Source organism: Hypanus sabinus, chromosome 1 (genome assembly GCF_030144855.1).
Source record: "Hypanus sabinus isolate sHypSab1 chromosome 1, sHypSab1.hap1, whole genome shotgun sequence".
Classification (NCBI taxonomy): Eukaryota; Metazoa; Chordata; class Chondrichthyes; order Myliobatiformes; family Dasyatidae; genus Hypanus; species Hypanus sabinus.
Genome location: NC_082706.1, coordinates 138,402,123 through 138,426,981, shown reverse-complemented (window position 1 = coordinate 138,426,981; position 24,859 = coordinate 138,402,123). Strand labels below are relative to the sequence as shown.

Sequence of the window (24,859 nt, the reverse complement as noted above, 5' to 3'; positions counted from 1 at the left end):
TGATTAGGTTAGGGTTAATTGGGTTTGTTGGGGATTACTGAGGCTGGAATGGCCTACCCTGCACTGTATCGGCAAAATGAAAGTAAAATAAAAGAAAATTCAAGTATTGACATGGGGTCTACAGCACTTAACTATGCAGTACCTTCTATGCCTACACAAGTCAACTGTCTCCCTTTCACCTACTATTGCAAGTACCTTGAAGTGCAACAACTTGAAGAGTCCCAGTATACAGACATGCTGAGAGCTTGGCTACCAAATGCATTCATCACCACTAGGACTGAGCAAGTCATTGCAGAGTTGGTGGAAATACTAACAGACTCAGATAAAGGAGCTCTGTGTTACCATCAATCCTGGTCACACAACTGAAGTACATACCCAGCCAATAAAACTGCCCACCCTATCAAACCCAGAGGGGGAAATTGAAAAGTCTAACTGGCCCAGAAACAAAAACAGAAGGCAGGGATACTTAGCAAGTCAGGCAGTAGCTGTAATGAGACATTTCGGGACAAAGACTGTTTGTACTCATGGAAGTTGTAAAACAATAAAACATGAAAACTTCCAAGGGGGAATACATTTCATTTATATTTTTCCCCTCCAGGTTACCTTTGCTTCTGATTGTCTTTCTGATTTTGTTTTGTGAATCTTTAAAACCAATTATCTTTTGCTCTAGATTTCAGCATCTGCAAATTTATTTCTCTATGCTTTAACCCTGCTTTCTGGTGGATAGTGAGGGCTGGAAATTGTGTTCAGTTCAGTTTTCTGGGTTAAACATTCTTCACCAGTTTGTGGCAAAACCAAATACAATCTGATACCGAGTAGTTCACCCAACCACAACTAAGTCAAAGAAATTAAAAACTACTAATGCAAGAAATCTGAAATTATAACAGCAAATACTCTGAACACCAAGTAGGTCAGGTAGCATCCATAGAAAGATGCTTCAGGTCCTGGACCTGAACAAAGGCTTTGGTTCTGACAAGGTGCCTGGGACCTCAAATGTTAACTGTTTCTCTTTCTACAAATACTGCATGACCTTTTCAGTGCTTTACATTTATTTTAGTTTCAATAAATTGGTACATTGATATTGTCACATGTACCAAAGTACAGTGGAAAACTTGGTTTTGCATGCCTTCCACACAAACTTTCATTACATCAGTGCATTGAGGCAGTACAAAGGAAAACAATAAGAATGCAGAATACAGTTACAAAGAAAGTACATTGCAGGCAGGCAATAAAGCGCAAGGTCAGAAGATAGATTGTGACATCAGGAGTCCATCCTTATTGTACAAGGAGACTGTTAGGCAGTCTTGTAACAGTAGGATAGAAACTGTCCTTGAGGTTGGTCTTGTGTATTTTTCAGGCTGTGGTATTTTCTACCCAATGGGAAGGAGAAGAAGAGAGAACATCCAGGGTGGATGGGATCTTTACCAAGGCAGTGGGAAATGTAGACACAGAGAGGAGGCTTTTTTCCGTGATGTGCTGTGTACACAACTCTTTCCAGTTTTCTCGTGGTCTCAGGCAGAGCAGTTATGGTGCATTGATAAAATAGGTGAGGGCCAAAGGAGCCATGCTGAATTACATGGTCAAGAACACACTCAAAGTCACTTGAACCCAGACATGAAATATGTCAGCTCTGAGTAGCCAGGCAAGGAATGTTGGAACACCTCGAGCAAGTTTTCAGATGCTGTCCAGAGAAACCCTTAGCTCTCCCCAGGTGGGACATGGATTATGGTTCCATTCAAGAGTCCCACAGTTCCCTCAGAAATAAGCTGACACAGCATTGTGGATGAGGACACTACAACCAAGCTGCCTCATTTCACTTCAACCACAGGTTAGAAGAATCATTAGCCTCTGAAAAATAAGACAATGTGTAAAATGGCATCGATGCTGAAAAAGACTGTAGTGATTTGAATTCTTGCTTTTTATTATACCATTGATCCATACAGTGTTTACAAGGCAACAATAAAATCAAGAAGCTGTGTCTTCCCTTGTTGTATGTATTATATCTCCAAAGAATTGATCCTGGTTTATAATTTCTGGTCCAAGGGCCCATTCACAATAGGTCCCAAAACAGCCACAGCTTCAATCTCAACTCGACCTCCCTGCAAAGAAGATAAAACCTAGTCACACAACTGAAGTACATGTCAGGTCAACAGATGTGATTAGTTATGTGGATTCCGCAATACCGCCTACTCTATCAAACCCAGAGGGGGAAATCAACAACAAAAATTGAAGGTAGGAATACTTTGCAAGTCACGCAGTAGCTATAGTGAGATGTTTCAGGACAAAGACTGCTCCTACTCATTGATATCAGGATTGTCATGAAAATCCATCCTATTCACTGATGTCCTTCAGGGAGGGATACAAGATCATAAGATAGAGGAACAGAATCAAGCCATTTGGCCCACTGAGTGTTCCGCCATTTCATCAAGGCTGATCCATTTTTCCACTCCGGTCCATATCCGATCATGCCATGACCAATCAAGAATCTATCAACCTCTGCCTTAAATATACATACAGGCTTACCCTCCACAGCTGCCTGAGGCAAAGAATTCCACAGATTCACCACTCTCTAGCTATAGAAAATCCTTCTCATCTCTGTTCTAAAAGAAAGCCTCTCTATTCTGAGACTGTGTCCTCTAGTCTGAGACTTCCCCACCATAGGAAACATCCTCTCCACATCCACTCCATCAGCCTTTCAACATTTGATAGGTGTCAATTAGGCCCCATCTCATCCTTCTCAATTCCAGTGAATACAAGTCCAGAGCCACTAAATGTTCTTCATATAACAAGGCATTTAATCCTGGAATTATTTTCACGAACCTCCTTTGAACTCTCTCCAGTTTCAGCACATCCCCTCTAAGGTAAAGGGCCCAAAACTCCACACAAGACTCCAAGTGAACTCTCACCAGTGCTTAATAAAGTCTCAACATTACATCCTTGCTTTTATATTCTTGAAATGAACGCCAACATCGCATTTGCCTTCACCAATTCAACCTGCAAATTAACCTTTCGGGAAATCGTGCACAAGAACACGTAAATCCCCTTGTGCCTCAGATTTTTATATTTTTACTCCATTTAGATCATAGTCAATCCTTTCATTTCTCCTATCAAAGTACATAAACATTCATTTCCCAACACTGTATTCCATTTGCCACTTCTTTGCCAATTCTCCTAAACTGTCCAAGTCTTCCCGTAGCCTCCCTATTTTCTCAAAACTACCTGCCTCTCCACTTATCTTCGTATTGTCCGCAAATTTTGCAACAAAGCCATCAATTCCATTATCCAAATCATTGATACAAAACGTAAAAAGAATCAGTCCCAAAACAGACCCCTGTGGAACACCACTAGTCACCGGCAGACAACCAGAAAAGGCTCCCTTTATTCCCACTCTTTCCCTCCTGCCAATCAGGCACTGCTTTATCCATGCTAGAATCTTTCCTGCAATATCATGGGCTCATAGCTTGTTAAACAGCCTGAATGGCACCTTGTCAAAGGCCTTCTGAACATCTAAGTACACACCATCAACAGGTACTCGGTTTGTTATTTCTTCAAAATATTCCAACAGATTTGTCAGCCAAGATTTTCCCTTGAGAAAACCATGCTGACTACAGCCTATTTTATCATGTGCATCCAAGTACCCTGAAACCACATCCTTAACAACTGACTCCGACATTTTCCCAATAACTGCAATTGGCTCCAACATTTCCCCAATAACTGAGGTCAGACCAACTGGCCTACAATTTCCTCTCTTCTGTCTCTCTCCCTTCTTGGAGTGGAGTGACATTTGCAATTTTCCAGTTTTCCGGAACCATTCCAGAATCTAGTGATTCCTGAAAAATAATTTTCAATCTCTTCGGCTACTTCTTTCAGAGCTCTAGGGTGTGTAAACCATCTAGTCCAAGCAACTTAAACTGCATGCATTCAATTATAAGATCTCTAGTCCTGTATTCACCTTTTTTGATTTTGTCCATCTTTTACACTGCAACTGATATTGTTGACTGCAATTTCACCCTATCGTCAGCCTCTTCTTGCTAGGAGTCCCAGTACACATTGCCTCTGTTTGTAAACCAACTACCTCATCTTCTGCACTGTCACTCCAGTTCCCATCCCCTGCCAAATTAGATTAAACCCATCCGAACATCTCCAGCCAACCTGCCCACAAGGTTCAGGTGTAACCCACCCCTTCTCCAGAAGAGATCCATAAATCAGCACCCCTGCCCCCTGTACCAGCTCCTCAGCCACACATTCATCTGCCAAATCATCCTATTCTTACTCTTACTGGCACGTGGCAGTAATCCAGAGATTACTACCCTGGAGGTCCTGCTTCTCAGCTTTCTACCTAGCTCCCAAAAACCTCTCTTCAGGACCTCCTCACCTTGTCAACCCATGTCATTGGTACCAATATCTACCAAGACTTCTGGCTACTCACGCTCCCCCTCAACAATGCCATGGACGCGATCCGAGACATCCCTGATCCTGGCACCAAGGAGGCAACATACCATCCAGTTGTCTCTGTTGCACCCACGGAACCTCATCTCTATTCCTCTGACTAAAGAATCTCCTATCAGCATTACAGTTTTCTTCACCTCTCTGCTTTTCTGAGCCACAGCAGACTCAGTGCCAGGGACCTGGTCACTGTGCTCCCTGGTAGGCTGCCCCCTCAATAGTATCTAAAGTTACATCATTATCATTGATGGGAATGGGCAAAGGTGTACTCTGCACTGGCTGTGCATTTCCCATTTCTCCTGACAGCCACCCAGTTACCTGTCTCCTACAAGCTAAGGATAACTACCTCCCTGTAGCTTCTGTCTATCACCTCCTCATTTTCCCATACAAGTCAAAGATCATCGAGCTGCAGCTCCACTTCCTTAATATGTTCTCCAAGGAACTGTAGCTCGGTGCACCTAGTGCAGATGTATCTATCTGGCAGACTGGAGGTCTCCTAGACTTCCCACATCCCACACACATTCTCACTAATAAGAAAGGAATGAACAAATAGGAACAGAGACAGAGAGTAACTTATAAGAAAATCTTCCTCACCGAAGCCGCTAAAGAATGGCACACTCCAAAAGAATAACTGTTCTGCTTGGACTTGAATAATACATATGGTTCTTATCTAGCCTGGTCTACACTGGACTCTTAATTCAAACAAGTAACTCCAACATTACCTAATTGTGTCAAAACAAGTACACTGAAAACTGCCAGGCGAGCTAGCATCAAACTAAGCACCAGATTCAGATGGGGGAACATCATTGTCTGTTAATCTTGTAACATTTTCACAAACACCTGAGCACAAGAGCGTAAACTGGAGCTGTGCCACAACTAATTGATCAGCAGCCAATGTAGTCTCCCTGATAATCATGCTTTGCAATTACTTGCCCAAGTTACTCTGACACCAACTTCCTTACCAGTGATCTCTTCCCTGAACACAGGACACCACCACCATCAGACTTCTCTATAATTTACACACCATCTATCACTGTTCCAAATCTTGAAACTGCTCCTCAGCTACACTCTTGGAATACCTTCACCAGTTCAAGACAGTGGCTCAGGACCACATTTAAGGGCAATGAAGGATAACCATACAGTGAAACATGCATCCTTTGGCATACAGAAGTCCAAATCTTGGGGGACACACACACACTCACACACACACAACTCACCCGTGGCAATGCTGCAACCTGATAGGCTGCTCTGGCTGGGAAGTTGCATCTGAAATCTGAGAAGAAAACACAAATTTAAATCAAATAGAGAAAACAGAAAGAGGAATTTATGTCTCTACCTAATCTGATGCTAATCCCAGGTCTTCAACCATCCTATTTATCTGTAAGACCATCCTGCTTTTTCTTTCTTCCTCTTGTATCTCACTTTGCTTACCTTGGAATCATCCACAGGATTCAACTCAGATTCCCAATGATATCCATTAATGACCATCCTCCATAGATCTGTACAAAAGTCTTAGGCAGATACAGTGTACATATAGCTAGGGTGCCTATGACTTTTGCACAGTACTGTATTTAAAGGTTCTATTTGGCAACTCTCCCATAAATGTCTTGTCTACTTCTGTAATAAATTCTTTCATATGTTGAAGGCCTCAATTAGGTTTGAATTTTGGAGGAAAGAGGCTTCAATACACAACCTTTCCCAATGGGAATCAGAATCAAGCTTAAAAGCACTGGCATGTCATGAAATTTGTTAACTTTGTGGAAGCAGTACAATGCAGGAAAAAGGAATAACCTTTCAGAAACACAGCATGGAGCAAGGCCATTCAGCTTGTGGAGTATTTTTCATCTTTTCCTCCTAATTTCACTTCATGATTTTAAATATTTTAGATCTTAAAACCTCCACTGCTCTAAAGAGAGGATAGCTTCTCTGGTCTACACATTGAACAATCATTTGCCATTTAAATAAATCTCCTCTGCTGCCTCTCTGAAGCCTTCACATCTCTCTTGGCACTCAAATAGGACACAAGTTCAGTCTTGGGACAGAATCAGTATATAAAGATTCATCATGTTTGAAAACACTGCTCCCAGCTTAACCAACTGTTAAAGATGAGGAGGACTTTCAATAATGCAAATTGCTCTAGCGATTTAAAGTAAGACTATTAAAAATGATTAAAGATTACATTTAAAAGTAATAAGCAAAAATGCAAAAGATTGCACCAAGCAGAAATAATCCAGCACATTTGACCTCCCTGTTACTTTATTCCCAAAGCTCTGCAATCCTTGCTGAAACCATTGGGGTTAAAGATCCTTTGCAAGGCCAAACACATCATTCAGTCAGTTAAGCACTTCTGCATTTGTCAATGCATGTACTCTAGACCCAGACTTTCTTTTATTTGACAGGCTAAATTCCACCAATCCCATTTGACATTTGTGGGCAAGATTCACAAATGGAAATAATCCAAATAAAATTGCAAGCTTGCTATGTTGGCGCCAGAAGCACTGGCAGACTGCGCCCACCCCCCCCCCCCCATCACTATTCTTGGAATGTGTTGGTCATTGACACAACGATGCATTCCACTGAATGTTTCAATGTACAAGTGACAAATAAAGCTAATCTAATGAAGCTAAAGGGAACCTCGAAATATTACAATTCACTGTGAATGCCTATTTAATTCCGTGTTATTCACCAGATTCCCCACCCGAAAAAGAAACATAATAACTCTACTTACATTGCTTGTAAACTTCATTAACACAGTTGAAGTCATTGATGTCTGCCAGCAGAACTGTTGTTTTTACAACTAGAAGATAAATTTATACATTTCTCATTAACTACAGAAAACTCTGAACTACTGGCATTATTAAGGGTTAGTGCATTAATAATTTAAAAATAAAGTATCTTCTGTTGTTTGTTTTAAATATCTATCCTAAGTTCCATGAAGTAAGTCTCCATGATGCTGTGAAGTAAATCTAGCCCTTCTGTACACTAATTTATCTTTAAAACTAAACTGACATTAAATACCAGAAGGTGAAGGAGCATCTGAAAACAGTTCATGCTTCAGTGATAAGAACAGAAAATATTGGAAACATTTTGCAGATCATCAACATCTGTGGAAAGATCAGTGAACTTTTCAGGTCCAAGAACTTTTGTCAGACTGGTAAAGAGAAAAACAAGTTAGTTTTCAGCAACACACACAAAATTCTGGCGGTTTAATCAGGTCAGACAGGACATGAAAATTAACAAACAGTCAATGTTTTGGGTTGGGACCCTTCTTTAGGACTGGAAAGGGGGGTGGGGGAAGACACCAAAATAAAAAGGTGAGGGGGGAGGAGAAGGATAGCTAAAAGGTGATGGTGAAGCCAGGTGGGTAGAAAAGACAAAGGGCTGGAGAAGAAGGAATCGGATAGAGGAGAGCGAACCATAGTTAGTTTTTAGTAGAAGATATGCCAAGACAGATCTGGGTAGAACAAAAGAAATATCTCTGATACAGTTAAAAGCATATTATGCATTTTGTCTGTATAACAGGCTATGGAACATTTCCAGTAGGCTAGACTACATAAATAGAATAAGAAAACTGAACCCAAAAGATCATTGGCAGAAATGGCCAGTTCCAATTCAAACAGAAGAAAAAAAATAAGTTAGCTAAAGTTGGAGAATTCAATGTCAAACTTGAAAGGCTGAAACATGTCCAGGCAGAAGACAAGGTGTTGTTCCTCAAACTTATATTGGGCAAGTTGTAACAGTGCAGTGATGGAGAGGTCAGCGCGAGGGCAGGACAGTGAATAAAAGTGTTGACAATAGAAAATTTAGAGTCACCCTGCAAACTGATCATAGATGTCCACAAAACACATCACCTTACCTATATATGGCTTTTGCTATGTTTCAGGTCAGACACATTCTCATTTAGAAACAAAAGATTGGCAAGGTAAACCATCAAGTTACATTTTCTCCAAAAATAAATCCAACTATCCCTTGGATTTTTCATTTCTTATCTCCAATTGTCATCATCCTAAGTATTTTGCTCTTGTTTTAAACTCACAAATTCTAACCAAAGTAAATTTTGACAGTATTCCCCTTAAAAGGATTATTAAACTTCTTTATTCTTCTTTGGTTATTTCCTCTCATTTGCCTTAATTCATGAGTAAAAGCTCTCCTGTTATTGACGTACAAACAAGCTGGATGAACTCAGCAGGTTGGGCAGCATCTGTTGAAATGAGCAGTCAACGTTTCGGGTCGAGACCCTTCGTCAGGCCTCCCTGTTATTGACTGTAGGTGCACTGAAAAGACAAAGCTATAGTTAATCCTCTTACCATTATCATAGTCACAGTTTGCAGCTTTGAGGATTTCTCCCATGTTGATTAGAGCCTGTCAAAATAATTACAAAAATTAGTTCATGCATTATAAATTAAAACAACTGTGACACTTAATCACTTCACACACCCTTCCCACTGCCTCCACTGATCCTCCTTCCCCTATGGGAAAAAAATACGTAACCAAGATATAGAGGTCTAGGCAAAAGCCGGCGTCATTCCTCTCTGCTTCAGTAGGGCAAAAGGGACAAACTACGATACTACAACCTATTAAACTTTACATCAGCGGTAGGGAAATGATTGGAGAAGATTCTTAAGGATAGGAACTACTTGGATCTGGAAGAGCATGGTGTTATTAGGGATAGTCAACATGGTTTTGTGCAGAAGTCATATTTTTGAGGTGGTGACAAAGATGATTGATGAGGACAGGCTGGTAGGTGTATACTTGGAGCTTTCACCAAGATCCCTCATGGTAAACTGATCTAGAAGATTACGACACATGGGAACAATAGAGACTTGGCAGATTGTATTCAAAATTAGCTTGGCCAATTTTGGATTACAGAATGAAAGGGAGGGCAAGGCTAAAGAGTGCAAGGATTCAAGGCCTGCATTCATTACTGTGTATTGACTACATTCACCTACACGTCAAATAGTAAAATACTCAGACTTCACAGATTATGAGCATGGAGAAAGGCACCATGTAGATGTGTTAAAGCAAGAGGAAAGACAAGGTTAACATCAAGAAGTGAAGAACAATTAAAGACATTACTTGTTGAAAGAATGTGAGAAGAGAGAAGTGTTAACATTCTAAGAATTAAATGCACTTGTTTTATGAACGTATTACCTGCTTGGCTTCCTGTGATGTTCCTCCAGGTACAAGTTGCCCAGTTGCAGGGTCTAGTCCCAACTGCCCAGAAATGTACATGGTTTGGTCCACCACTACAGCTTGGCTACAAAATACAGTTACAAAGCATACATGTGTCATAGGCCAATAGGACACGATGAAACAGCAGCAACCTCAATTCTGGAATTCCTTCCACATCTCTCATCTCTTAAAATGCTCCTTAAAACTTGAATATTTGGCCAAGTTTTTGACTGGGACTATCTCATTGGGCAACACAGTCGACATGGATGAATTGGTCCGAAGGGCCTGTTTTCATGCTATGAGACTTTAAGACCCAAGTAGGCAAAATTTTGCCCACTTAAAATCCTGTGAAGGCCACAAGATGTTTTACTGAAATGAAGTCCCGGTATGAAAGAGTAAAAGTAGGTTAGAGAAAACTTGTCTATCAGGCTCTTAACAAGCATGCAGGGATGCTGCAATATGAAATAGCAGGATTTGTTTGGCCCTCAAAAAAAAATTCATGAATGTGGATACCCTTTGCTTTGGAAGTTAGAGTTAGCGATTTCAATAAAACTCCTGATTTGGAGTCAGAGTCATACAGTACAGAAAGAGGTCATTCGGCCCATCACATCCATGTCAACTCTGGTACCTACCTATACTACCTCCATTTACACGTTAGGTCTGTTGGTTTCTATGCCTTGGTCATTCAAGTACTTGTCTGGATGTTTCTTAAATGTTGTGAATACCTGTATCCATTGCCTCTTAAAGCAGCACATTCCACTCTGAAACCAACCTCTGTGTGAAAAATATTCTTACTCTAAATCTTTTCTTCTCACTTAAACCCATGTTTACCTTTTCACTGACACCCCACCATGGGAAAAAAACTTCAACTATATACCTATAATTTTATTATAATCTCATAATTTTATATAACTATCAAGTCACCTCAGCCACCTCTGTTGCATGGAAAACAAACTCAGCTTCTCCAATCTTTCCTTAAATCTGTAATGCTCCATGTTTGGCAACTAATCTGCTCAAAGAATTCAGGAACTGCAAGGTTTTGATCTGAAAATTGATATCAGAACATTCTGGTGAATCTACACTACATCTTCTCTAGAACATTACTCTTCAATCTGGTTGGTTGAAGAGTGTCATTGTTTATTGTCCCAGTCGGAAGCTGCACAGATGATTCCCCTGTATCAGGGACTGTGCTAAATCAAATACTGTGTCAAGATGAATTTCTGCTCTGAACCCGAAAACAAATTGTGGACAGCCATCAACAAAATGAATGACAAATTAATTTCCTTCACTGCCATCTGCAAAATCTGAGCCAAATGATGAGAAGTGACATTTTCCTAATGTGACCCTGAAATTTATCTCAGAATAAATGGAAGACCTCATAACCTCAAGTCAGAGGTGGGAAAAAAAATGAGTAAAATTACATCAAAAAAGTGGAATGTAGGTCAAAGTTGAGTTTACTGTCATTATGCACAAGTTCATGTACGTATGAAAAGGTGCCTATAAAAAGTACGCACTCCCTTGGAAGCTTTCATGTTTTATTGTTTTACAACATTGAATCACAGTGGATTTAATTTGGCTTTTCTTTACACTGAATAACAGAAAAAGACTCCTTTATGTGAAAGTGAAAACTGATCTCCACAAAATGATCTAAATTAATTACAAATATAAAACACAAAATAATGGATTCATAAGTACCCATCTCCACCTTTAATATGATATACCAAATCATCACTCATTATAAGTCACAGTTAGTTAAATAGTTAGTATAGTGGTTAGTATCCCCACCTCTCACGTGGGAGATCGGGGTTCAATTCCTCGACAGGGAGCCAATTTTGTTACGTACCCTGTAACGGGTTAAAAGAACCAGCAGAAATGGAACACACCCGGAGTCTGGTTTTGCTATAAACAAAACACTATTTATTAGTATCTATGTAAATCAGTAATAAAACCAGATAAATCAAACAGGTCAGCAGAGTTTATGCATATATAAGTGTGTAAATATAAAACCCCAAACTTCTTCAAGCTTAAGTGGAAAATGAGACAGTCTTACAATGGTATAGGAATGAAATCAGTTCAGTTTGTGATATTAAGTTGAGTAGAATTGAGGAGAGAGAGAAGGGATTTGTTTTCCAAGTAAGCCAATGTCATCAATTCTTCCCACGTTGTCCCCCGAAGTCCTGTTAAATTCACTGACTGTGACCACACAAAATGGTACCGTCTTCACGCAGTAAAGCTATCAACCCAGGCAAGGGTTAAACACACCAATAGCTTTCCACCGGTAACCCCTTTTCCATACTGCGAGCAAAATCCACCCTTTCACGGGCACTCAAAGCTCATCCAGTGTCCACTTCTTCTGTATATCTTGTGTGTCTTCCGTGGGTCTGAAAAGCCAGCTGACCTTTTATATATCTCAAACATGGTGAACTCCAGCTGTCCATATTATAGCTCTGCCTTTCCGTAACTATGGCGACTCACGAGCTGTTCGGTGCTCTCTCTCTCTCTCTCTCTGAATCAGTGTACACACACTCTCTTTTTAAAGGCACAGTCCATATTGAATAAACCTTAGGATCACGTCACAACAGGTAACTTAGATATCTTTGTAGAGATCTGTTTTCACTTTCACATGAAAGAGTTGTTTTCTGTTGTTCAGTGTAAAAAAAAGCCAAATTAAATCCACTGTGATTCAATGTTGTAAAACAATAAAACATGAAAACTTCCAAGGGGATGAATACTTTTCATAGACACAGTACTTACAGCAACATCACAGGCCCATTGTCCCATAAGCAACAAATACAAGAAAATAAAATTAAACACAAATTGAAACAAATAAAATAAAAACAAAGTCTATTTTACAACAAGGTGATCAAAGTGGTGATGCTGTTGCAGTGATCAGGATTGTGGCAGTGGTTCAAGAACTTAATGGCTGAAGGGAAATAGCTGTTCTTTAACCTGGTAGTGTGGGACTTCGGGTTTATATACTTCCTTCCCAATGGTACTGAAAGAAGATGGCATAGCTCAGATGGTGCAGATCTTTGCTGATAGATGTTGCCTTCTTAAGGCAGCGCCTCCCGTGGTTCTACCGGTAGTGGGAGGGTGGGGTGGGGTGTGCTTATGATGTATTGGACAGAGCACACTAAGGTTAAGTATAAGTGACATTTGAAGTTTGTAATTTTGGCCTCTACTAACAATTCTGTGGTAAATCAGTAGGTTCATTAAACTTAATAATTAATGAACAAATGCAAAGACAGGCCAAGAAATACGGTGGATTTCGGTTAATTGGGACACATTGAGATCAGTATGTTTTGGTCCAATAAAGCAGCTGTCCGAATTGGCTGAAGTTTCAAGAAAATATTTTAAAAGATATAACAAAAACAAAAATTAAGTTAAAGAATTATGTATTTAAATTAGAGAATAAACTAGAATACTACCAATTTTACTACAGTACTATAAAACTGTGCATTAGTTCATAATGGTTATCGACAGAGGAAATCATCAAGTCCATGCTATTGTATTCATTTGATTGACTGTAAGCAAACAAAATCTGTTCAGGCACCTAGTGCAGATAATGGACTGCCTTCATTGACTTCCTGCATGAAGTATCACAATCCAACAATAAAGTTCCTGGCACCCTGTGTAGAAACTAGTTCAGGTTCAGTTGAGTTATCCTCAATGCTGTTTTGTAACTCCAGAAATCGCAGGAAAATGTGTTTTACTTTGCTGCAGTGCGCACTTATGACATGGTGGTGTAATGATATATGCCATTTACTTACTTTTACGTTTAACCCATAATGAATTTTGTAAACAAAGAATGATTAATCAAACAATATATTTACAATATTACTCATAATGTTACTGAAATATTAAATACACTGCACTCAGAACTGAGACCAAGGCTTTAGACCTACTCTGGGGATTTGGATCTAATGACTCAATTTGGTTTGGGAAGCTTCTGTTCACTTTTATTGTTTGTATGATATATGTTTTTTTTCCCCTCTGTCTCTACACATTGGGTGCCGGTCTTTATCTTTTTTAAAATGCGTTCTTTTGAGTTTCTTCCTCTGCAGCTGCAAATCTCAAGGTTGTATAATTTATACATTCTTTGATAATAAATGTACTTTGATCCAATTGCTTTCCCCATCATCATATCCCCCCCCCCAGTTTTTGATATAATGTTTTCAATGATTCCTTCCTCCAAATCTTCATTTCTTCATATTTTTCATAGTTACTAATTTATTGAAGTAATGAAATTGATTAATTTTCACTCCAGCCATTTCTAGCATCTCCAAGCCTGAACATTTGAAACTACGGTGAGCAAAACATTTCCAAAAAAGACCCAACCAGTTCCCCGCCAACACTACCCTCCTCTGTCTAGCAGAACTGGTCCTCATCCTCAATAGTTTCTCCTTTGGCTCCTCCCACTTTCTCCAAATTCACTTGGCCCATTTCTGACTCCTCTCTCGTTTCTTGATCTCTGTCTCCATCTCTGGAAACAAACTACCGACATCTTTTATAAGCCTACCGATACCCACGGCTATATTGACTATACCTCTTCACACCATGTCTCCTATAAAAAATGCTATTCCCTTTTCTCAGTTCATTAGTGCTGCATCTATTCCTGGCATGAGGCTTTCCTTTCCAGATGAGAGATGTCCTCCTGCTTCAAAGATTTTCTTTTCTCTATCATTGATGCTGCCCTCACCCACATCTCCTCCATCTCCCAGACATCCATGCTCACCCCATCTTCTCACCACCTTAACAGGGATAGAGTCCCTCTTATCCTCACCTACCACCCCATGAGCCTCCGCATCCAACATACCATTCTCTGCCACTTTTCCTCCAACTTCAATGGGATACTATCACTAAACCCATCTTAACCTCACTCCAACTTTCCGCTTTCCACAGGGATCACTCCCTCTGTGATTCACTTGTATATCTGTAGCTCCCCACTAATCTCCCACCTGGCACATATCCCTGCCAGTGTCAGAAAGTTATGCCTGCGTATTCAACTCGTCCTTCACCTCCATTCATAATGCCACAAGCAGTCCTTCCAGGTGCCACTTCACCTGCAAACCTGTCAGAGCTATAGAAACATAGACATAGAAAACCTACAGCACAATATGTGCCCTTCAGCCCACAATGCTGTGCTGAGCATGTACTTACTTCAGAAATTACCTTGGGTTACCCATAGCCCTCTATTTTTCTAAACTCCATGTACCAATCTATTAACTATTGTATCTGGTGCTCGTCTACATTAGTGAGACCCAACATAAATTGGGGGACTGCTTTGTCGAGCACCTCTGCTCTATCCGCGAAATGCCGAATTTCCTGGTGACCAACCATTTTAATTCCAATTCCTATTCTAACATGTTGGTCAATGACTTCCTCTCAGGGTGGAGGAGCAACATCTCATATTCCGTCTAAGTAGTCTCTAACCTGACGGCATGAACAATTTCTCCTTCCAGTAACTTTTTTTCCCACTTCCTTCTGTCTTCTTCTATTCCCCAGTCTGATCTCTTGCATCTTCTCCACAACTGATTTATCACCTCCCCCCAGTGCCCCTCCTTCCTACCATTCTCACATGGTCCATTCTCCTCTCCCATCAGATTCCTTCCTCTCCAGACCTTTAACTTTCCCACCTGGCTTCATCTATCACATTCAATATATCCTCCTTCACCTCCCCTGCCCCTTTATTCTGGCATCTTCCCCCTTCCTTTCCAGTCCTGAAAAAGGGTTTCGGCCTGAAATGTAAATTGTAGATGCTACCTGGGCCGCTGAGTTCCTTTAGTATTTTGTGTGTTGCTCTGAATTGCCTTGCTGCTATCACTAACAAACTGTATACTTCCTTGGCTGATGAAGAAGATGCTTTCAACTGTTTTCAGAATGTGGTTCACCAACTTCCCATAATAAACTCTCCTTAAACATTTTATAATTCCCATATCCACTGGTGCCACCAAGGATGTTGTTTTGGCAGGCAGAAATTCTATCTGAATGCTTCACAAATCTTCTACATCAGGGTATGCTGCACAATTGTCAACAAGCAGAAGAACTTTGTTTGATTTCCACAATAGCTGTTTATCCCAACTCATCAGCCATTTCCCTAAAATTTCGAAAGACATCCACGCATTTCTATTAGCATGGCACTTGATTGGTACTATTCATTCTTAGCCTCTTAAAGCATTAAAGTTTAATGTTTTTCCCCAAGAACCAATTATTTATTTTTATCAGTTCCTGACAAATTTGTACAACAGTTATGAGATCCATTGCTTTCTTTAAACCTAATTGTGTTGTGTGTTTGTAACAAAGGGAACCATCCGGCATGGCACAATAAAAAAGGATTATTTCATTGGCATTGTAGTTATCACCTACATAAAGTTTTTAAAAGCAAGTTGGGGAGTTTAGTAGATTTCCATGTTTCTGCACTTACAGCATCAGCTCTACTTTTCTCAACCGGTATGTTCTTGAATTTAATGTGGTGCCTACATTTCCATCAAGACAACCAACCATCTGTAGCTTTAAAATTTTCATGACACAGCTTCTTAGCTAGCTCCTCTGACTTGTTTTTTTTTAAAACATTGGTTCACTGACACGCACACATCATCCCATTACAATGGAAAACCATTCACTTGGTCTCTTCAACATCTGGATCCTCTCATTTATAGGATGTTTCCCACTGTCCCTTGTGTAATGCCCATTCTTCTTGCAGATGTATCAAGTGTGTAATTATAGATTTCAGCACTCCAGTTATCTCTGCAACACACACAAAATGCTGGAGGAACTCAGCAGGCCAGGCAACATATATGGAAAATAGTACAGTTGACGTTTCGGGCTCTGCCAGCTGACAATCAGTGATGTTAGGCGGATGGCTTTTAATTTGATCCAGTAGGGTAATTTTTTCTGTTAGTGCCAAATCTTTTTGAGGCACCTTGGCAATGGTCTCAATTTTTATTTATAGTAAAAAATTAAAAAATAAAATTATCAAAAATTATTACTTTCATGAATCAGAGTTTTACAGCCCAAATGGATAAAATAACACAAGCATACACAACTGTTTACTCCAAGCATGGTGCAATGTCTAAAGGCCAAACAAGTGCACATGGCAGACTCTATAAATTACATAAATAAATATAAGACATAGCAGCAGATTTAGGCCACTCAGTTCTTCGAGTCTTCTCCGCCATTCCATCATGCCTGACTTATTATTCCTCTCAAGTCTATTCTCCTGCCTTCTTCCCTGCAACCTTTGACGTTCTGACTTTCCAAAAACCCATCAAACTCTGCTTTAAATAAACTCTATGACTTGGCATCCACAGCCATCCATGGCAATGAATTCCACAGATTCACCACCCCTGGTTAAGGAAATTCCTTCACATCTCTGTTCTAAATGGATGTCCCTCTGTTCTGGGACTATACCTTTTGGTTCGAGATTCACCCCCCCCCCCCATAGGAACATCCTCTCCACATCCACTTTAAGCCTTTTAATATTCAACAGGTTTTAAAGCGATCTCCCCCCCATTCTTTTATAATCAACATAACAATAATTTTTTTTTATTAATTGTTACATTGTCTTCTCTTGCTAGCTTCCATGGTTTTCAATTGAAATACCCACAGCACTCTCCCTTAATGTCATTTTTCCAATCATGGTGTGTTGTCTTACTATTTCCAAAATGCATCACTTCAGACTTCTCCACAGTGAATTTCACTTGCTGAATCCACCAAATGTAACAAACTTCAAGACTGGTAGATTTTGCCCTGTTTCACTTTTTGCTTTCCATTTCTTCTCAAATACATTTTATCCACACTGACTCCTTTACTCCACAGGCTCCAATTCTTCTAAGAAACTCAGGTCCATAAGACATAGGAGCAGAATTAGGCTATTCACACCAGTGAGTCTCCAGCATTCAATCATTGCAGATTTATTTCCCATCTCAACCCCATTCTCCTGCCTTCTCCCCATATAACCTTTGATGTCCTTAATAATCAAGGGCCTATGTACTTCTACTTTAAATATACTCAATGGCTCAGTCCCCATAACTGTCTGCAGCAATGAATTCCACAGATTCACCACACTCTGGCTAAAGAATTTCCTCCTCATCTCTGCTCTAAAGAGATATCTTTTTATCTTAAGGCTGTGCCCCTGGTCCTAGATTTCCCCACTATTGGAAATATCAGCTCCATGTCCAAGCTTTTCAATATTCAGTAAGCTTCAATGCTAAATCCTGCAATGCAAGGAAACTTTCATTCAAGGCAGTCATATTCTAACATTACAGAATGACAGAAAGTTCTGCAAAACTTTGACTTTTCAGAAGTTGAAGATAACTTTGTAGCAATCAATCATCAACTGAAGAGCACTTTAATGTCATAGGTTACTGAACCCACAATGTTTAAATCAGAGCAGGAGACAAAATTACCAAGTTTTAACAATAGCGAAAACTGCTCCTTCCCTTTGAATAACATTACAGCAAATATACCAATAACTCAACATGGCCAGCACACTGGAGAAGCTCATGGTTTTAATACCTGTAAATTCCAAGTCTAATGGGGGCTTTGGGAGAATAAACGAGAGCTCGTGTCATAGCCATGGCTGATTTCGCGTCTGCTTACAGTTCTTCGGACTGGTTAATCATGAAGTAATAGTGCGACCTTTGGAACATACTTATTGAAAGAACATTGGCAACAGTTACTAACATACAACGATGTTGATAAAACAATTCTGCAGCAGTAAGGTAATCCTAAAGAATTTTTTTTAAAGTTTCCAAATCATTTTATTTATCCCCTGCTTCTTACAGCAATAATAGCAATTCACCTATAACATCTGAAGTCAAACTCTTGCTGAAACCAGTCCTTGCTTTATATCTCCAATTTCACACATGTGGAATCAATGTGGATTGATTCAGCTGTTATAAAAACTTAAAGGAGTAGGAAAGATAGCTTGCTGTACCATTCAATATAATCATGACTGAATCAAACTTGACTTCAGTACACTTTCCTGAACTCTTCTTTGTTAATGTTTAAAGACCTGTCAATCACCACTTTGAATATAATGACTTATTCTGTCTCAATGCTTTTATTCTGAGTAGCGAATTCCAGAGGCACAGCCTCCCTATCTGTCTTAAATAGTGGACTCTTCATTCTGAACCTAGTTCTAGACAATCGCGACATATATTTGAGGATCTATCCTCCTAGATATCATTTAATTCTGATCACAAGTGGGACTTCCTGGTGGCCAAATAGTTTAATTACCATTCCCTTTCCCTTTCTAACATGTTAATCTATGGCCTCCATGTGCCAAGATGAGGCCACCGTCTGGGTTCCCTCCAACCTGATGGCATGAATGTCCTTCCAGTGAACAAACCGTACCCCCTCTATTTCCAACTCAGAGCTTTCACTTATTATCACTTACCTATTACTTCCCCCGGGTCCCCTCCCCTTCCTTTTCTGCTATTGGCCACTCTCCTCTCAGATTCTTTCTTCCACAGCCCTTGACCTTTCCCACCCACCTGGCTTCACCTTTCAACTTCCAGCTAGCTTTTTCCCTCCTCCCCCCACCTTTTAATTCAGGAATTTCGCCCCTTCCTTCTTAATCCTGAAGAAGGGTCGGCCCAAAATGTTGACTGTTTACTCTTTTCCATTAATGCTACCTGGCCTGCTGAGTTCCAAAAGTGTCTTGTGCATGTTGCTCCAAATTGTCTTGCTGTTATCACTGATAAACTGTAATGCCTGTATAAGGTTAACTCTTGCATACACTTCCTTGTGTTGGTGTGTGGCCTAGTGAGCAAGGCATCAGACTAGTAACCTGAAGGTCACTGGTTCGAGCCTCAGCTGAGGCAGCGTGTTTGTGTAAGGCACTTAACAACACATTGCTCTGCGATGTCACCAGTGCCAAGCTGCATGGGTCCTAGTGCCCTTCCCTTGGACAACATCTGTGGCGTAGAGTGGGGAAGGCCTGCAGCTTGGGCAACTGCCGGTCTCCCATACAACCCTGCCCAGGCCATCACACTTTCTTGGTTGATGAAGGAGATTTCTAGCATCTGCAGATTTTCTCATGTTTCAGGTATCCCTAGTAGGAAGCTTCCCTTCCCCCCCCCCACCCCCACAACCTCCAGCATTCATCTTGCCTCCAGCATTCATCTTGCATTCCCCAAAGAATCCTACGCATTTCAACAAAACTCTCTCAAAATGCTGGAGGAACTCAGAGCCCAAAATGGTGACTATTTATATGGTGACTATTTATTCCCCTCTGTAGATGCTCTCTGTAGATGCTGCCTGGCTTAGAGTTCATCAGCATTTTCTGATTTCCAGCTTTTGTAGGATCCCTTGTGTCAATAAGATTCTCTTTATAAGTCCATCTGTCAAACTTTTCTATCTAAACAAGGTAAGCAAAACTGTATACAGTCATCCATGTGTAGTTTCACAACTGCTTCAATTCCCCTCCTCTATACTTAAAGTCCTTTGCAATTCCATCAATTCCATCAACCATCCTAATTACCTGCTGCATCAACTGCCAGCCCTTTGTGTTCCAGGGACTGGGACTCCAGAACACTGAATACCACAACATTTTGCAGATGCACTCCATTTAAACAAAATAAATTGCTTTCCCATTCCTCCTGTCAAAGTGGATAACCTCAAAACTTTCCACATACCAATTTCTTACTCACTCACTTAATATTTTTTACATGCTATTGTGCCCTCATCACAGTTACAAACTGAATTATCAGCAGTCTTTTACAGCACACCCAATTCTATTATCCAAGTCATTAATATAGAATGCAAATAGTAAAAAGCCAATTTTTTTAAAGGGACACCATAGGAAGAAATCCTATCCAAATGCATCACAGATTGGTATCACAATTTTTCTGGCAAACAGTGCAGGAGAGTTATGGACAAAGCCCAATCTATCACGAAAACCCAACTCCCTCTTCTTTCACCAGCCATTGACTGCTCACACTTCCTGCTGACTCAGTGAAGCAGCCAACATAATCGAAGGCCCCTACCACTTCAGTCATTCTCTCTTCACACTCTTCATTCAGACAGAAGATACAAAGGCTTGAAAACACACAGCAGTATGTTTAAGGATAGACTCTTGAACAGACCACTTATATGATAAAGATCAACTTTCAATCTCTCAGTTTGCTTGCTCCTTACACTTCATTTGCCTACCTGCACTGCACCTTCACAAAGAAAAATTGCACTCACAAAAAAAGCATTGTTAGGAGTTTGATGAGATTTTCTACATCTGACTGGTTGTGTCCCAACCTGTTATGGACCAGGATGAAAGGAGGTTGCAGAAGGCTGTAGACAGCCAGCTCCATCACAGGCTCCTTCCCCACCATCAATGACACCTTCAGCAGGCAGCACCTGAAGATGGCGTCCATCACTGAGGACCCTCAGCATCTGTAACATGCTCTCTCCTCATTACTACCATTAAAGGAGTCTGAAGACCCATACAGAACAACTTTTAAAAATAAGTTTCTTCCCCTCCACCATCAAATTTCTGAATGGTCCATGAACCCATTAATACCATTTCACTATTCCTATATTTACATTATTTTATTCTGGAAATTATAGTAATTTAAGTCTTGCACTGTACTACTTCAATAAAACAAATTTCATGCATCAGTGATAATAAACCTGATTCTGAACACTACATTCTGTTACATGCTTTTCGTTTGTATTACCTCGATGTACTTATGCACTGACAGATCTATACAGCTGGCATGCAAAATAAAATTTTTCTTTGTATATAACAATGATAAATCAATTATCAATGCTATGCATGAAGTTGGTTGGACGTTAAACTCCAATCTGAATAAAACTCGGGAGACCAGCTTCTTATAGTTACAACAGCTTATTGTGTACCCTCCTGCAGGAGTTTGAGACCCAGTTGTCAACGGGAAGGCATGTAAGTACTGCCACCATCTGACAAGTGGGCCCACTCTCTCTGGTTACAGCCGTATATTTACACATAGTAAGCCCCATAAATTACTGTTGCAATATGTCATTTGAACTGGTACGCCCACCAGGTCTGTTGGTGCAAAACTTAGTTACAGTTAAGAGTCTGCTAAATCAAGGCGTAATTACAGATAGATGTGCTGTCCAGTCCTTATCAGTTATTCCCTTTGCTAGGCCCTGACTTAATTACAGATGGATGTTCATCCCTGTCCTTATTGATGAGTCCTCCTTCCCCCATTCAAATGAGGGTACAATGTACGATGTTATCAAACTCTGAATGTCTCTCTGCAAACCAAGGGAGAAATAGTATAAGCCAGTTTTAGCTAACTGCTGGAGACTGTTCAAAAACTCATATTCACTCCCAATTATTCTTTGAGCAACACACATAAAATGCTGGTGGAACACAGCAGGCCAGGCAGCATCTAAAGGAAGCAGTTGATGTTTCGGGTCGAGACCCTTCATCAGGACTAACTGAAAGAAAAGATAGTAAGGGATTTGAAAGTAGGAGGGGAAGGGAGAAATCCAAAATGATAGGAGAAGGTGGGAGGGGGAGGGATAAAGCTAATATCTGGAAAGGTGATTGGCAAAGGGATACACAGCTGGAGAAGGGAAAGGATCATGGGATGGGAGGCCCAGGGAGAAAGAAAGGGGGAGGGGAGCACCAGAGGGAGATGGAGAACAGGCAAGGAGTGACTGTGAGAGGGGCAGAGAGAGGGAAAAAAAAGTAGAGAAAGGGGGGGGTAAGGGATGGGGTAAGAAGGGGAGGAGGGGCATTAACGGAAGTTAGAGAAATCAATGTTCATGCCATCAGGTTGGAGGCTACCAAGACTGAATATAAGCTATTGTTCATCCAACCTGAGTGTGGCTTCATCTTGACAGTAGAGGAGGCCATGGATAGACATATCAGAATGGGAATGGGACATGGAATTAAAATGTGTGGCCACTGGGAGATCCTGCTTTCTCTGGCGGACTGAGCGTAGGTGTTCAGCGAAACTGTCTCCCAGTCTGTGGCGGGTCTCATCAATATATAAAAGGCCACACCGGGAGCACCGGACACAGTATACCACACCAGCTGACTCACAGGTGAGGTGTCACCTCACCTGGAAGGACTGTCTGGGGCCCTGAATGGTGGTGAGGGAGGAAGTGTAAGTCAGGTGTAGCACTTGTTCGGCCTACAAGGATAAGTTCCAGGAGGGAGATCGGTGGGAAGCAATGGGGGGGGGGGGAAACGAGTGGACAAGGGAGTCGCATAGGGAGCAATCCCTGTGGAAAGCAGAAAGGTGGGGGATGGAAAGATGTGCTTGGTGGTGGGATCCCGTTGGAGGTGGTGGAAGTTACAGAGAATTATATGTTGGACCCGGAGGGTGGTGGGGTGGTAGGTGAGGACAAGGGGGATCCTATCCCAAGTGGGGTGGCAGGTGGATGGGGTGAGAGCAGATATGCGTGAAATGGGAGAGATGCGTTTGAGAGCAGAGTTGATGGTGGAGGAAGGGAAGCCCCTTTCTTTAAAAAAGGAAGACTTCTCCTTTGTCCTGGAATAAAAAGCCTCAGCCTGAGAGCAGATGCGGCGGAGACGGAGGAATTGCGAGAAGGGGGTGGCATTTTTGCAAGAGACAGGGTGGGAAGAGGAATAGTCTAGGTAGCTGTGAGAGTCCATAGCCTTATAGTAGATATCAGTAGATAAGCTGTCTCCAGAGATGGAGACAGAAAGATCAAGAAAGGGGAGGGAGGTATCAGAAACGGACCAGGTAAATTTGAGGGCAGGGTGAAAGTTGAAGGCAAAGTTAATGGTCAACGAGCTCAGCATGCGTGCAGGAGGCAGCACCAATGCAGTCATTGATGTAGCGAAGGAAAAGTGGGGGACGGATACCCGTATAGGCTTGGAACATGAACTGTTCCACAAAGCCAACAAAAAGGCAGGCATAGCTGGGACCCATACAGGTGCCCATGGCTACACCTTTGGTTTGGAGGAAGTGAGAGGAGCCTAAAGAGAAATTATTGAAATTCTCCTGAAAAACTTCTCATTTTTTACTATGTACTGTACCAGCAGTTATGGTTGAAATGACAATAAAAGTGACTTGACTTGACTTAAGGGCTAATTCCGCTAGACGGAAGAGTGGTGGTAGAGGGGAACTGGTTAGGTCTGGAATCCAAAAAGAAGCGGGAGCTTTGAGACCTTCCTGGTGGGGGATGAAGGTATATAGGGACTGGACATCCGTGGTGAAATAAGGCGGTAGGGGCCAGGGAACTTAAAATCATTGAAAAAAAATACAAAGCGTGTGAAGTGTCATGAACATAGGTGGGAAGGGATTGAACAAGGGGGGATAAAACAGTGTTGAGGCATGCAGAAATGAGTTCGGAGCAAGCTGAGACCATGGGTCTACATGGACAGGCAGGTTTGTGGATCTTGGGTAGGAGGTAGAAACGGGAAGTGCGGGGTGTGGGAACTGTGAGGTTGGTGGCAGTGGATGGGAGATTCCCCAGAGCTGATAAGGTCGGTGGCCTGGTGCTCCTTAGTGGGGTCACGATCGAGGGTAAATAAGAGGAGGTATCAGCGAGTTGTCGCTGTGCCTCGGCAAGGTAGAGGTCAGTACGCCAGACTACAACAGCGCTCCCCTATCAGTGAGTTTTATAGTAAGGTTGGGATTGGTGCGGAGAGAGTGTTCTTTTTTAGCCAGATGTTACATAGCTTCAAAATGATTTTTTTTATATCCTCAGTTCCTCAGGAACCAATAGCTTGTATTTGAAACATGCTTTGGAATTGGTTTATCATTGTCACATGTATTGAGATAGAATGAAAAGCATGCCTAATATACTGTACACACAGATCAATACATTACAGGTAGTACAAGTTAGCACAACAACAGAATGTAGAATAAAGTGTACCTGCTACAGTGCAAGTAGACATTTGCGTTGTCGGGGTACTCTAATGTTTTATTACGGGTAGACAAGTAGTTTTAAAGCATAGTCAGTGTTGCAATGTGGACAGCAGTTACCATACCAAGTTGTGATGCATCCAGATAGGATACTAGATATGACACATCTTAGAATGTTACTATTTACATTCAATTATGAATTAAATAACGTCGATCTATTTCCAATCAATGTCGCTCCCACCAATGCAGGCTAACTTTACCTGTAGGGACCGATTGCTCCCGGTGCCTTGCCGGTGCTAATGATACGTCTCATGAGAGCAGCCATTCGGGCAAAGATCAACTCAACTCACTTCCACAGTGCACATGCGCATGAACCCGTCCCTCGTGATGTACACCGGGAGTTGTAGTCTTTTTGG

General features: G+C 41.1%; 1 protein-coding gene across 2 annotated transcripts; it reads right to left on the bottom strand.

Annotated features, from left to right (window-relative positions):
* Window positions 1-1,900: 1,900 nt before the first annotated feature.
* LOC132398092 (2-iminobutanoate/2-iminopropanoate deaminase-like) lies at window positions 1,901-24,859 on the bottom strand. Of its 2 annotated transcripts, XM_059977055.1 has the most exons (7): window positions 24,704-24,810; window positions 18,136-18,270; window positions 9,598-9,703; window positions 8,754-8,808; window positions 7,175-7,243; window positions 5,664-5,719; window positions 1,901-2,099 (listed from the first exon to the last, which is right to left on the bottom strand). In XM_059977055.1, the coding sequence occupies exons 2-7, from the start codon at window positions 18,195-18,197 to the stop codon at window positions 2,025-2,027; spliced, it is 423 nt and encodes a 140-aa protein (XP_059833038.1). In that variant the 5' UTR covers window positions 18,198-18,270; window positions 24,704-24,810; the 3' UTR covers window positions 1,901-2,024. The 2 variants fall into 2 exon arrangements, with proteins under 2 accessions (XP_059833038.1, XP_059833029.1); XM_059977046.1 differs by lacking the exon at window positions 18,136-18,270 and having other exon boundaries at window positions 24,704-24,859.